The 14734-nt window shown below is 45.0% G+C and overlaps 1 protein-coding gene across 1 annotated transcript in view; it reads left to right on the forward strand.

Moving 5' to 3' along the window:
- Positions 1–14475, forward strand: part of RCAN1 (regulator of calcineurin 1) — a 98787-nt gene extending 84312 nt beyond the window's left edge. Inside the window, exons 2-4 of the mRNA XM_023190991.3 lie at positions 7206–7379; positions 9246–9405; positions 12705–14475. Of these exons, the coding sequence (XP_023046759.1) occupies positions 7206–7379; positions 9246–9405; positions 12705–12877 (507 nt within the window). The 3' untranslated portion in view covers positions 12878–14475. The remainder of the gene's footprint in view (positions 1–7205; positions 7380–9245; positions 9406–12704) is intronic.
- Positions 14476–14734: the final 259 nt, after the last annotated feature.

Below are 14734 nucleotides of genomic sequence, written 5' to 3' on the forward strand. Positions count from 1 at the left end.
TACCACTTTGGGAGGTCGAGGCATGTGGATCACGAGGTCAGGAGTTCGAGACCAGCTTGACCAACATGGTGAAACCCCGTCTCTACTAAAAATACAAAAGTTAGCTGGGCATGATGGCAGATGCCGGTAATCCCAACTACTTGGGAGACTGAGGCAGGAGAATGACTTGAACCCAGGAGGCAGAGGTTGCAGTGAGCCGAGATCACGCCACTGTACTCCAGCCTGGGCGACAAGAGCAAAACAGTCTCCAAAAAAAAAAAAAAAAAAAAAAGCAAAAAAACAAAAACAAAAACTATTTCACTATTGTAGAAGCAGAAAACTAAAAGAAAATGTAATTGTCATTTTCATTCACAAGAGAGCCTTTGCAAGTTGCCTCATTTTTTGCCCAGTGTTGGAAGTCAAAACTCAGTTTCTGTCTTTGGTCAGTTCATGTTGTAGACAGCTTCACAGGGGGCACATTCTTGGTGCAGTTGTCAGCTCCTTAGAGTTAATAATGGATGTGCTGAAGTCATCCTAATGATGCTTTCAGAATGCTGTAATGGGAATGATGGAATTCATCATAAACCTTAATTTTTCCTCACTGAAAATAGAAACTTCCTAATGGAAACATGCTCTAACTGTTTGGAGCCAGAGGAGGCAAATGCAGATTAAAGAGACTCATTTATGATTTTTATGGTGTGAATGGAAGAAATGCAAAGCATCTAAAGCTTCGAGTTGACTAAAACATTCATTTACTTTAACTTCTGGGTTCAGTTTTATCATGGTGAGTGCAGTTTTTAGAATGCTTCTCAAGAGCTCTAATGAGACTGTATTAGTGCGTTTTCACGCCGCTGATAAAGACATACCCAAGACTGGGAAGAAAAAGAGGTTTAATTGGACTTACAGTTCCACATGGCTGGGGAGGCCTCAGAATCATGGCAGAAGGTGAAAGACACTTCTTACATGGTGGCAGCAAGGGAAAATGATGAGAAAGCAAAAGTGAAAACCCCTGATGTTCCATCAGCTCTCATGAGACTTATTCACTATCACGAGAATAGCACAGGAAAGGCTGCCCCCCCCTACCATGATTCAATTACCTCCCCCTGGATCCCTCCCACAACATGAAGGAATTCTGGGAGATACAATTCAAGTTGAGATTTTGGTGGGGACACAGCCAAAACGTATCAGAGGTCTTGCTGTAGGCACTGCTTTCTTCAGATCACTCACATTCAACCAGCAAGCAAGAATGAGGAATATACCTGCCTCCAAAACCACAAGGAATATACAAGTAGGAAAGTCAGCTTTTTAAATACTTGCTTTGGATCCATTTTTATTCTCACTGGGGAGAATCACTATTTATAAAGTAAATTCATTTGCATAGGACCTTTAGAAATCCAAGTTCACATATAATAGACATGCAGTCAAAGACAGCCTTTCTTAGCAAGAATTGTCAGATGAGCAGATGAGGAGGCATTGACATGAGCATAAGGCAGTCTTACCTATGGGTACAGGGACAGGTGTCCCAGGAAACCCTGTGCTTTGCCCTATTGGCCAACCAGAGTGTCCAAGTGCCACTGAGGATTCCTGCTACTCAACAAGACGCACTTTGGAAACTCAAATCTGCTCCATACCTCTTACATTTTAGCTAAGGAAAACCAAGGTGGCAGATCCTAAGTGCCCTCCCCCTGTTCCAGGGCTCTGGTACAATTTGTGAACCAGTGTGTTTGTTTGTTTGTTTGTTTGTTTGCCAGAGAACATGCATTCCAGCCTCCCTACAAAATGCCAGCCACCATTTTGACCAGCTCTTACTCCTGATCTAAAAATAGAAATGCTCAAATTTACTAAATTCAATTCAGGTAGATAGAACCGATCAATTCAAAGGCAGATACAGAATTACGTGTTTGGGGGCAATCTAGTGAAAGATTTATCATTTCTATGAGCAAAGACAGTTGAACAATCTTCAAATACCTCACTGTTCTTTTTTTTTTTTTCCATCCATATAACAAAATCAAAATTGCAAATTTGGGTGAGCCCATACTGTTGTCTCAGATGAACAGAGATGTTTGAGATTTGCTCACAAAATTGAGCTGGAAGTTTGTGTTGTGATTTTAAAGGAAAAAGGAAGACAGTGAAATTAGTCTCTTGTGTCTAAAATAGCCTCTTCTGTCTCTTCTGATTGCCTTTTAATGAAATTTGCCCAGGCGCATGCCAGAAGAGAAAAGGGGGAGACAAGAGTTGGAGATGGGGAGGGAACATCAGAGAAGTTCCAAGCCCCTCGAGAGGAGTGGAATGCAGGACTGTGTCTGCTGCCCCTACCTCTGTTTCCCCTTAGCCTCTCCTGCCCACCACCACAATCTTCATGTGCCCGCTGGACAGACAAAGGCTCCCTGTACTGAAAATGCAGCACTGCAGGCACACACGCTCCCTCTCGAAGCCTCCTCCAGGATAACCACTTCCCCTTGGTGTTTGATGCATATTGCACTGTTCAGTATTCTACACTTTTTTGGAATACATGCCTTTATGTCTTTTCAGGTTGGGTGTTATGGGTAATTTGGCAAAGCAGACACCATAACTGGTTTCTTACATAACTCTACAGTTGGCAGCAAGTCATAGTGCGTTGAAATTAAGCAACGTTCACTCATCCAAGAGGACTTTGCTTTTCCTTTTTTGGAAGGCTAAATGCCCTCCTTTATTTTTTCCTCTTGCATGTATTTTAAATTATTGGCTGACTTTAATGATTCTTTGAGGTTAATTTTTAAATGTGAATGGCAGTATTCCATTTAACTTCTGGAAGCTTGAGAGCTATCCCTGTGTGCCCCTAAATTAGAGAAAGCTTAAATAACTTGAGTGCTTTTAGGTGATAACAAAATTGGAGAGAGTGAGAAGAACGTAGGACTCAGGCTGCCTTAGGGATCTAAACTGGTAAAATACTTAGAAGGTTCAAGAGTTGCAACCTTTTGAAAGAACTAGAGTCAGTCTTGCATCCCAGTGCACTTCTCCAAACCAGGCATCTTCCCTGCATCTTCCCTTTCAATTATAGTGTACATTCTTTCCATTTCTTCTTCCTTTCCTTTTTCTTTTAACGTTTAGTTTATGAGTCTTTAAGCAGGACCTTTTAACCCATTTATGCCTAGTGTTCCATTATTGGAACACTAAGCATGTGAGAGTTATTTATATCCTACTGCTCAAGGTCATCACCAAGGTCTGATGGCAAAAATTCAAAAAATTGCAACCTCTGGCATAAATGGGTTAATGCTTCTTTGCTCAGTTTCAAAGGCTAGGTTCTCTAAAGTGTTTTTGTATCCTTTGCCGGAATTCAGTAGTGCTTTGAAAATGATCAAAGTGTTGCATATTCCTAGTTCTCAAATTATAATAATAAAGTTTTCAAATGAAAATCCTAGGAGTGTTTTAGGTTCTCTTTGCTCCATTCCACTGTGGGATACAAGTAGAAATTGGGACATTCATCCAATAAAATATCATTGGAAAAAAAAGTTTAACTACATTTCAAAATGATTCCTCTTTTTTTCCTTTAAAATTTTTATTGACCGAGACAGATTTCAAAATGTTTTCTCTAATACCCCAAAGTGAAACTTTGATTGAGGTTTTCAGGAAATTCCAGGGATCAAGTATGTCACCCGGACTTTGGTTTCCAGGTTTCCCAAAGCCTTGAAATTTCCCTACGGTCTAATTGCTGTTTACTGCCACAGACCTCCATCCTTTTTCTTTTGTAACATTTTCCATCTTAAGAAGGGTCGTCCCATTCGGCCGAGGAGCGTGTTGTCTGAGTAGCTGAATGGAATTACTACCAGTGGAAACTATGCTGCAAGAGGGGTTGATAAAGCAGCTGTGAAGCAAACCTCAGCTGTTTTTTCCATTCTCCCCAAGCAAAGTTAATTAGCATAGGGAAAATGACTAAGGTGTTGACGTCACCTCTTTCCAGTAGAAACTTACACTTTGTCCCTGTCTGCCTGCAAGCATGCAGGACTTGACTCAGGAATTTGCTGTCCAAACAGGATGCTGTGGAAGCTGCGCTTTTTTTTTTTTTTTTCTCCCAGGGAGTGGGGGCTGGTCCTCACTGCTTTATAAGCACCGACTCAAGAAGGAACCTACAGCCTCTTGGAAAGGAATCTCACTAGGGGCTTGACTGCATGGGTCCCTAGCGCTTTCACTGTAAGAAAGCAAGATGCATTTTAGAAACTTTAACTACAGTTTTAGCTCCCTGATTGCCTGTGTGGCAAACAGTGATATCTTCAGCGAAAGTGAAACCAGGGTAAGGCTTCTAATGTAACGTGATTTTCTTTAGTTTTCAAAGCATTATGCTAATTGGGACTACTAACTGAAATACTTGGGGGAATGTGGCTCTCTTGTGGGTTTGGGGGTTTTGAAAGAAATCCAAAGTCTTCTGAGCCTTGAAAATCAAAAGCTGTTGCCTGAGGAACTAACTGAGGAAGGAATTTCTAAAGATCTCAATATTTGACAACATCCAGGTCCCTGAACCAACTAACTAGGAAGGTGAGAGCTGGGCATCGTGTGTTTTTCATTCTGTGTATGTTATAAGTGAACTTTTCAGAAACTGGCCTCTTCTGATGGTGAATAGTGTTTTACTTTTACAGCCAGCGTTGCGAATAATTTTGTATCATCTTAGGAAATAAATGTTATAAAGATATTTGTATGTTTGTAGTAATTACAAGGGCCTGGCCTCAAGCTCCCAGATTTCTCTAATGAGAGAAAATGCAGCCAGAGCAAATAATAAAACTGGAGAAATTAAGTGTGAGATCAGTGTGCCTCCTGGGCAGCAGCTCTCTTTGATAGGGATTAATATATTTTAATCAGTACACTTTTCTTCTTCATTTGACTAAAATGTTAAGTTTTTTCATCAGCAGCTACCCAGCTATCTAATTGAACTTTAATAATATCGTATAGGAGTGAATCCTGTATGTTCTATTTGAGAGGTGGTATTTGTGCATGGTGGTGTTATATGCTTTATACCCAAAGCCATATTGGGACATGCGAAGGTTTCTTTTTTAAAATCAAATGTCAGTGCGTAATTGTATATAATGCTTATGATCTGGCACCATAGTGTTTGGACTAGATCGCAGAGCACATTTTATGTTTTTAAAGTCCTACAAAGTGAGTGCACTTAGCATTAGCCTTATGTGAGTAAAATCACTATTTTTTAAAGTGAAATAGAGATGCCATCCAAAAGCTATAATAACTGGGTATCAGTTATTGGAACAAATAAGATTCATTTATAAGAGAATGGCATCATAGTAATCTAGATTTTAAAGATAATGTGCGTTCTCTTTTGTTCTGGTCCTAAGCCCTGAACCTGTATTCTAAAATATTCTTCAAAGTCATCTCTCCCAAATTCTGAATCATGACTTCAAAACTAAACAATGGGTCACAGTGCCTGTTGATGAGGTCATACAAAATTGCAAATGTACGAAGACACAGTTTTGCCAGAAACTTGCCGGTGCTCAAGACAGGTGGGGAAAAGAGTGAGAGGCGGCCAGATGAACTCCACTGTCCACCAGCTCCGCATTCCTTCGCACGTGTCTCTGCAGGATCCCTTGTGGGAAAGTCTCAGAAATGTTCATAAACTGAAGAAAAAGCCAGGGAATGCAAGGAGAGCAAGGTCATAGGTTGTTCCGACTGCCCCTTAACGACCTGCCTGGCAGGGACCAGCTACCCTGTTCCTTCCTCCCCGCAGCCCCAGCCCCAAGTGGAGCAGGCACCATCCACCCATGCCTCCCTGCGCTTGCCAGCAGTGAACATTCCTGAAGACACTCTCCTCTCTTATCCCGAATTCTCGCTCCCACTGCAGAAACACTGCCTTCCATAGTTTCTCCAAGGTCCTCAGTGAGCTCTGCTCGCGCTGCCTACCATCCACGCCCCGTGCCGTCGCCTTCTTCCTGGCCAGCCCCTTCTGCCTTTCACACAGGCTGCCACAAACTGTCCTAAGTGTTTTTGCCTGGTGAAAAGATTCACAGAACCTGGCGACTGGAAGCCCATTTGGAGCTTTGACTGTCCACCAGTTAAACTCCCTCTCCGAGGAGTTGCAGTGGCCCCCAGCCGCCCCCACTGACATCCACACTCCAGGACCCAGCCCAGGGGGCTCTCCCCTGAGCAACCTAAGCTTGGAATCCCCCACCTCGGGCTTTGCATTCTAAGAGCTCATGACATCTCCTAATTCTCACTAGCCCTATGGCACCAGAGCGAGGTGTGCATAGACATGAAAGCCAGGATGCAGAAAACGGTCCATTTACAGAACATTAATTTTTAAACCAGTATCATTTTAGAGAGTTAAAAAGTAACAGACTTGAGATAAAAGCGATCGTGGAAATTTTTAAAAACTACTGATTCTAAGAAATGCAAAACTTTCTTTCAACTTTGTTATTTTTCAAGTATTTCTTTTTTTGTAATTAGCTGCAGTGTTTTTAAGCCTTAAAGAAATACTTCATATATACAACATTGCCCTGAGCTGAATGGCGGGGTTGGAGTTGGCTAGCCGGGAAAGGCTGTAGGACAGAGAAATATAGGGGGGTAAGCGGGGGAAGGTCATAGGACAGAGAAACATTGGGAACAAATTACCAAACTGTACCTCCCTGGAAAATGCTCATTCTACTTTTTTAAAAAGTTTGTTGCCATAGTAGTGTCTATGTATTGGCAACTGTTCTGCTGATTAGATGAATGTAGTAAATCATACCTTCTTACCTTCTTGTAAAATATCTGCATTAGGACTAAAAGGCCATAGTCCCCTAAGAGGGGAAAGGCTTTTCTCTAAGAAGTTAGGAGTTCTTGAAAGGATTGATGATCCACTTCCTCAGTAAGAAATGTATTGAGGAGACCAGGCACAGTGGCTCACGCCTGTAATCCCAACACTTTGGGATCCGCCTGCCGAGGCGGGCGGATCACCTGAGGTCAGGAGTTCGAGACCAGCTTGGCCAACATGACAAAAGCCTGTCTCTACTAAAAATACAAAAGTTAGCCAGGTGTGCTGGCAGGCACCTGTAACCCCAGCTACTCTGGAGGCTGAGGCAGGAGAATCACTTGAACCTGGGAGGCAGAGGTTGCAGTGAGCCAAGACTGCGCCACTGCACTCCAGCCTGGGTGACACAGCAAGATTCTGTCTCAAAAAAAAAAAAAAAAAATGTAAGGACATCATCTAGTCAAGGGTCATATGCAGGTAAATTTCAACTCCTTTTATTTTTATTCTTATTTTTCAGGCCAAATTTGAGTCCCTCTTTAGGACATATGACAAGGATATCACCTTTCAGTATTTTAAGAGCTTCAAACGAGTCAGAATAAACTTCAGCAACCCCTTCTCTGCAGCAGATGCCAGGCTCCAGCTGCATAAGACTGAGTTTCTGGGAAAGGAAATGAAGTTATATTTTGCTCAGGTGAGTTGGGTTCGTTGCTATGCCTGTTTCTCCCTTCTCCCTCACTCCCTTTTATAAAGCATCTTGTATGTCACTTATGTTGTATGCTGACCGGAAACTCTAAGACTTTATCTTAGATGAACAGAAAGGCAAAATTCCTAATCGGAATGTTCAGTGCCTCACTTGTTTTAAGAAGATATCAAGGTGCATTTGAAAGCAATGTTAGAAATCGCCCCTGACCTTCCTGGGTTGATAATGATGGGGGAAAGAAAGCCTTCCCTGTTCACTGGGGAGCTTGCAGGGTGCAGCAGGGTGGGCGTGGCTATGCAAATACCCTAAGATTTGCACAGCAGGTTTCCATGGATTTGCTCCAGGGTTGGAGCTAACGACCCACTCCAGACTGAGCAGATCAGAGTGGGTCCCAGCTCATGTGGTGCTGGGGGCACTCAGCAGAGAAAGAGGAGTCTGCAGAAGATGCCTGCAAATCAGCCCAGGACTGCTAGGTCTGGCTTGAAAGGAAAATAGGGGATAACCAGACTGGGCGCAGATGCTAAGAAACCCTCCAGTTGGCAAGGTTCCCAGCCCCAGGTTACCCACGGTAGGGAGAGGGGTAGCTGGGGTTGGGCTTGCTTTTTCTCCTGCTCACTACCATTTTGACCCTCCTCTGGGGAACTTAGGACAGGTGACCCACCTTCAAGGCAGCTCCCAGAGTTCCATCTGATGTCCTCAGGGGCTGACAGATTGTCAGGGAAGAGGAAAGGAGCTTCTAGAATGCGGCTCCTCGGTAAAGCGAGGCTCCCTCAGGCTCTGAGCAACCCCCTGCCCCCACCCACACACACACACACACACACATATACCTTGCTGGGATGGGAGAGGACCCTGTCCAAAGGCTTCCCACAGAGGGAGGAAGCTCATCTGACTCCATGCCAGAGAGTCAGTGTCTTTTCTTCCCCAAAGTGAGGACAGGGAACTTGCTGGGCCCTTCAAGTATAAATAAAGCATTTAGGATCCCCGCTGCACCCCCGACCTTTCTGCCCTGGGAGGCATAGGCCGAGCTTTGACCTTGGGTGCCTAGGGCTTCCTCTGTGAGTACACTCCTTTCTGCACTGGATGAGATTTTATGCAAATAATTACTTATTACTCCTCTGACCTTTTCTGATTGTAAAACAATGCATATTCGTTGTGAAAAGTTGGGGAGGGCAATCTGGAAGTGCAGAGAAAACCTACACCGCACAGCTTGTGATATATGTAAGAGCTCTCTGGACAGCCCTCTCATCACTGGTCAGCATTTCTGAAACCAAACTAGGATCATAGGTTATTGTTCCTTATTGTTATTTTTTAAAGTCTTCTGGGAGGTGGCTTTTTTTTTTTTCTGGCATCTGATCTGGAGTCCCCAGGAGGGAGTCACAGGGCTGCTGCTGGGTGGGGAACCCTAGGGGCAGGTGGAGCCCTGGCTCCCTGTCCCTGAGAAGCTGTGTCCTCTCAGAACTGTCACTTAGGCTTTGGACTTTCAGAGTGTGCCTCTGTGGTGTGAGGAGCGGGAAGAAATTGATTCCAAGAGCCCTCCTGACCTCAGTGACAGTGACTTTAATTTTCCATGTATACTAAAGTCACCTCTGCTGATCTTCTGTCCATCTAGGTCAAGGGTAATTATTTGCAGACCCTGTGCCTGTGACTCCCACAGCCCTGGGAGGGGGCCATAAGCAGAGTTCAGATGTCCTTTTGCCCTCCCCGTTACAGACCGTCTTACAATTGGTCCTGGAATCACACCTGTCCTGACGCCTGGACATTGACCCGCCCATCTCCTGGAAGCTGGCGTTAGGTGCTGTTGCCTCACTGCAGTTCTTCCCTGGCAACAACTGACCTGTGCTTATTTTCTCCCCTCAGACCTTACACATAGGAAGCTCACACCTGGCTCCGCCAAATCCAGACAAGCAGTTTCTGATCTCCCCTCCCGCCTCTCCGCCGGTGGGATGGAAACAAGTGGAAGATGCGACCCCAGTCATAAACTATGATCTCTTATATGCCATCTCCAAGCTGGGGCCAGGTAAGCAGGGCCGTCGGGTGGGAGGGAGGCAGGAGGAGACACAGCTGCTCCCCTGCACTGGGGAGCAGTACCCCCACTACCCTGTAGCTCTTGTGAGCCCATGCAGGCGTGTTTTGTGAGCTCTGTATTCTTCTGCACCACGGTCCCTTGTGCTGGGAGCATGCCTGCCTCTTGGCGCCACCTGCAATGTTAGACTGGGGCTGATCATGGGGACCCTGCATCACGCCCCCCAAGCCCCCACAGTGTCCCAGGAATCCCTTCTTGTGTCCACTGAGCACAGCCTGCATGGGAGACCTGAGCCCCGGCCCCAGGTCCTGTCGCTCCAGATAGGGATAAGTGATAGGACTTTGGAAAGGGAAAATCGATGCCCCCTTTAAGAAATGTTATTTTTAATCAAGGTAAATTCACCCTTTCCTGTGATTCTCATCTGGCCTTCTTAAAGGAAAAGGGAAGGAGAACCATAGGCCATGGTGAGGGAAGGGCCGCGGCCAGGCTGCCCTACCCCAGGGCCCATGGGCTCGTCCCCTACAGGGTTTGCCAAAGAAAGAGGAGGTTCCTGTTCTCTGGAGGGACAAAAGTGTGAGCACTGCGGGGAGGGTGTAGGTTCCTCAGGCTCTTTGTCTAAAATGTGGGCCTTACCTGGTGGACTTGCAAGCAGTAGATGAGATCATCGAGTGAAAGGCGCTTCAATCAGCGTCTGGCTCACAGTGTTCAATGCAGGTTTTTTGAAAACCATGAAATGTTGGTGGTTCCTGTCCTGTCCACTAGGGTTTGGGTGAGGAGGTAGGTGTGAGAGAGAGTCCTGGGGTGAAGAGGTTTGAGCCTTCTCCTGCTCTGTCTGTGGAGCAAGTCGAATAAATGCTGAGACCATCAGCTCCTCGTTTCTCCTTGACCAGCAATCTGATGTTCCCTTGGGTTGAGGGTTTTGTTTTCTTGGACCATCAGCAGTTTCATATTGAAAAGATTACATTTCTGAAAACATTGCCCAAACGGAAATTCCCTCTGTGGGATAAAACAAGAGTCACATTACTTACTGCTAATTGTGGCGTGAAGGTCAAGATCAGAAATGGCCATTCTGAGGAAGTGTGTGCCCCCCCTACAGCAGCTCCTGGCCAGGGGCATGAGTATTGGCTGAGGGTGTGGAGTCTTCCCCTAGGTTAGGGATGGGAGGAAACAGGGTCTCCACTTGCAAAGAGGTGTCAACGGTTCCAGAGGCAAATGCTGTTAATAAAAATTCTTCATACTCCAGAATCTACCACTTCCTTCACCGAGGGCTTATTGGAGAAGGCTTGTTAGGAAATAGATGTAATAAAATCAGTTTGTCCTTGGTTCACTTAATAGTGAGCTTGAGTGAGATTTCATATTTCACTTGTGCTTTTCAACCAACGGGATTGCGGAGATTTTGCAAATTATGGTCCTAAACCCTGAGCTTTCTGGATTTTGGCTGATTAGTAGGTAGATAAGAGACTTGCAAAGAGATAGATTTGTAAGAGGCTCTAACCAGCATTTTCAGCAATCCATCTGACCTCCCATGCCTGAATTCTGTCTCTCAGAGAGCTGAAGCTCCTTTACCTTTTTCAGTGCAGTTATGATAACATTTCAGTCCCACGTGTGATAGAGAAAAGACCACCACCTTCCTTGTAAGTAAAAGTTATCTTCCAAGTTTAGAGGAATAACCAGTGTGGCTGGAGGTAGGAAGCTCTGCTGGGCCACTCTTGCCTGGTGGAAATCAGTCATGTGATGGGCACACAGTGGTTGGTCAGGTGCCTCCTCGCTTAGCCAAACTGCAAATAAATCCCAAGCACAGGCCAGGCCGGGTGGCTCACGCCTGTAATCCCAGCACTTTGGAAGGCTGAGGCAGGCGGATCACGAGGTCAGGAGATCCAAGACCATCCTGGCCAACATGGTGAAACCCTGTCTCTACTAAAAATAAAAAAATTAGCTGAGTATGGTGTCATGCGCCTGTAATCCCAGCTACTTGGGAGGCTGAGGCAGGAGAATCACTTGAATCTGGGAGGCGGAGGTTGCAGTGAGCCGAGATCTTGTCACTGCACTGCAGCCTGGGCAACAGAGTGAGAATCTGTCTCAAAAAGAAAGAAAGAAAGAAAGAGAGAGAGAAAGAGAGAGAGAGAAGAAAAGAAAAGAAAAGAGAAAAGAAAAGAAAAGAAATCCCAAGCACAAAGCCCTGGAGGAAAACTCACCATGAGGCCACACCCTGTGGGTGTAGCAGGTTGAAGCAAACCTCCTGCCCCTATTTCAGATCCCTGCCCAGCATCACACCAGTAGCAATGGAGCCTCAATTCTTAAACATCTTTCTAGGTGACGTGGGTTGGACAAGCATGTGGTGAGCCAGGTTCTCAGTGCCTCGGGCACTCACTTATGCTGTTAGCTCCATGAAGTCAATACCTTTACCATCTCCTTTACTGAGAAGGGAACTGAGGTGCACAGGGAAGCAGAATAAAGTGCCTATGAGCCCTGGGTACTAAGGAGCCAGGCTCAGAGCTGCCTTCACGAGCACCAGAGATGCACACTCTTCCTGTGGCCAGAGCGGCACCCCAACGGGAGGCCCCAGCCCCTTCATTCTACATTGCTGGGTTTTTCAGTTGCAGAAAGCTCACCCTACCCTTGCTGGATCAGAGTGGCCTGAAATTGGCCAACCTGGTAGAACTCAGGCTGACACAGAACAGCAGGGCACTCCTGGTGTTAGAAGCACTCCCGGGGATTAGAAGCTGTACTAAGGAAAAGATGCCGAGGTCAAAAACGTTTCCAGGGCACCTGGCTCTGTGCAGCCACCCCTGCGCCTGCTGCAGGGCCTCCCACGACTCCCTTCCTGGGCGTGCACTGCGACCCTCAAACAGGAGCCCCACAAGGGAGGCCCAGGATTCTGTTTCCAAATGCGCTTCTTCATCCATCTTTTTCCTGAACCGAAGTTTCTCACATTCACACTTGAGGAAATGCTGACAGAAGGGGAGTTCTCTGGGTAGTCTAGATGTCTGGTGGACATGCGAAGTATAACTAGAAAATGCGAAGTATAACTAGAAAAATTCCTTCTATACTTTTCATGTGCCTGGACTCCCAGAATGTTTGACTAAAAACAGAGCCACGCACAGTGGAAATATCTCTTTTTCTGAATGAGCTAGCAAAGAAATACAAACCCAAAATATATCTGGCTGTGCCTCTCAGCCCAGTGGAATGGTCACGAGCAGCTGGCCCAGCAGAGCCCTGAATGCTCTTTTATGTTTGCCTTTTGACTTCCAAGGACTTGCCGGAGTGACCCTGCAGTTATTTTCTTTCCTTAGGGGAAAAGTATGAATTGCACGCAGCGACTGACACCACTCCCAGCGTGGTGGTCCACGTATGTGAGAGTGATCAAGAGAAGGAGGAAGAAGAGGAAATGGAAAGAATGAAGAGACCCAAGCCAAAAATTATCCAGACCAGGAGGCCAGAGTACACGCCCATCCACCTCAGCTGAACTGGCACGCGACGAGGACGCATTCCAAATCATACTCACGGAAGGAATCTTTTACTGTGGAGGTGGCTGGTCACGACTTCTTCAGAGGTGGCAGCCGAGATCGGGGTGGCAGAAATCCCAGTTCATGTTGCTCAGAAGAGAATCAAGGCCGTGTCCCCTTGTTCTAATGCTGCACACCAGTTACTGTTCATGGCACCCGGGAATGACTTGGGCCAATCACTGAGTTTGTGGTGATCGCACAAGGACATTTGGGACTGTCTTGAGAAAACCGATAATGATAGTGTTTTGTACTTGTTCTTTTCTGGTAGGTTCTGTCTGTGCCAAGGGCAGGTTGATCAGTGGGCTCAGGAGAGAGCTTCCTGTTTCTAAGCAGCCTGCAGGGCCACTCTCTACTGGTAGGAGGAGGTACCACAGGTAGCCGCCTAGTGCAGAGAGGTTGTGAAAACAGCGGCAATGCAATGTGGAAATTGTAGCGTTTCCTTTCTTCCCTCATGTTCTCATGTTTGTGCATGTATATTACTGATTTTCAAGACTAACCTCTGTTCGTATATAAAGTTAAACCATTGTTGTTTTACTTCTTTTGGGAAGCCAGGAAAGTGTTTGGAAAATGTATCACCTTTCCCAGATTCTCGGATTCTCGACTCTCTTTGCAACAGCACTCGCTTGCAGAACTCCCCTGGAATACATTCACTCGGCATCCTCAGCTGTGCAACGTATAACTTGTGCTTTTGCAAAAGAAGTTGATCTGAAATTCCTCTGTAGAGTTTAGCTTATACAATTCACAGAATAGCAGTTTCACTGCCAACTTTTAGTGGGTGAGAAATTTTAGTTGAGGTGTTTGGGGTTGGACCTCAGTTTCTGTTATTTCTTTTATGTGGTGGTTTCTATACGTGAATCATAGCCAAAAACTTTTTGGGAAACTGTTGGCTGAGATAGTTGGTTTTTCACCCCACTAAGACATCAAGATACACTTGTAAATAAAGCTGATAGCATATATTCATGCCCGTTGTACACTTGGGTGAAAAGTGTGGCGGTGGGAGACTAAGATATATTAACCTACCTGTGAATCGTATGTTGTAGAAAAAGCTGTTCCCACGTCTAACAGGACTTGAATTCAAAGCATGTCAAGTGGATAGTAGATCTGTGGCGATATGAGAGGGATGCAGTGCCTTTCCCCGTTAATTCCTGATGGAATTGTTATACTAGGTTAACATTTGTAATTTTTTTCTAGTTGTAATGTGTATGTCTGGTAAATAGGGATTATATTTTGGCCTTACAATACCATAACAAAGTCTGTCATTTTGAAATACCTAATGCCAAGTAACAATGCATGCTTTGGCAATTTGGAAGATGGTTTTTTCTTTGAGAAGCCAATCTGTTTGCATTAAATGCTTTGATTGTTCGTATCAAGAAATCGATTGAACGTTCTCAAACCCTGTTTACGATACTTGGTAAAAGGGAGCCTGTTTGGGAGAGACCATTGCATCGCTGTCCAAGTGTTTCTAGTTAAGTGCTTTTAAACTGAAGAGGCTAACCTCAAAATATTTTTTTTAACTGCATTCTATAATAAATGGGCACAGTATGCTCCTTACAGAAAAGTTGTTTGTCATTTTATTTCTAGAATAAATCTGTGAACCTTTTAAATTCTTCAGTTTAAAAGGCTTTTAAACCTTTTTAAACATTTTAAATTCAGGAGGACACATGACTTTGTCAGTCTGAGCTTAGAAACTCCTGATTCTGTGCTGTGGTCCACAGAGGGTCCACCACACTAAGAATGCGTCACTTGCAAAAGAAGAAAATGGATAAAACTGAAATCAGAACTTTGAGTATTTCCTTGGTACAGGTAGATGCTACTAT

The sequence above is a fragment of the Piliocolobus tephrosceles genome, chromosome 19 (genome assembly GCF_002776525.5).
Source record: "Piliocolobus tephrosceles isolate RC106 chromosome 19, ASM277652v3, whole genome shotgun sequence".
NCBI classification, from domain to species: Eukaryota; Metazoa; Chordata; class Mammalia; order Primates; family Cercopithecidae; genus Piliocolobus; species Piliocolobus tephrosceles.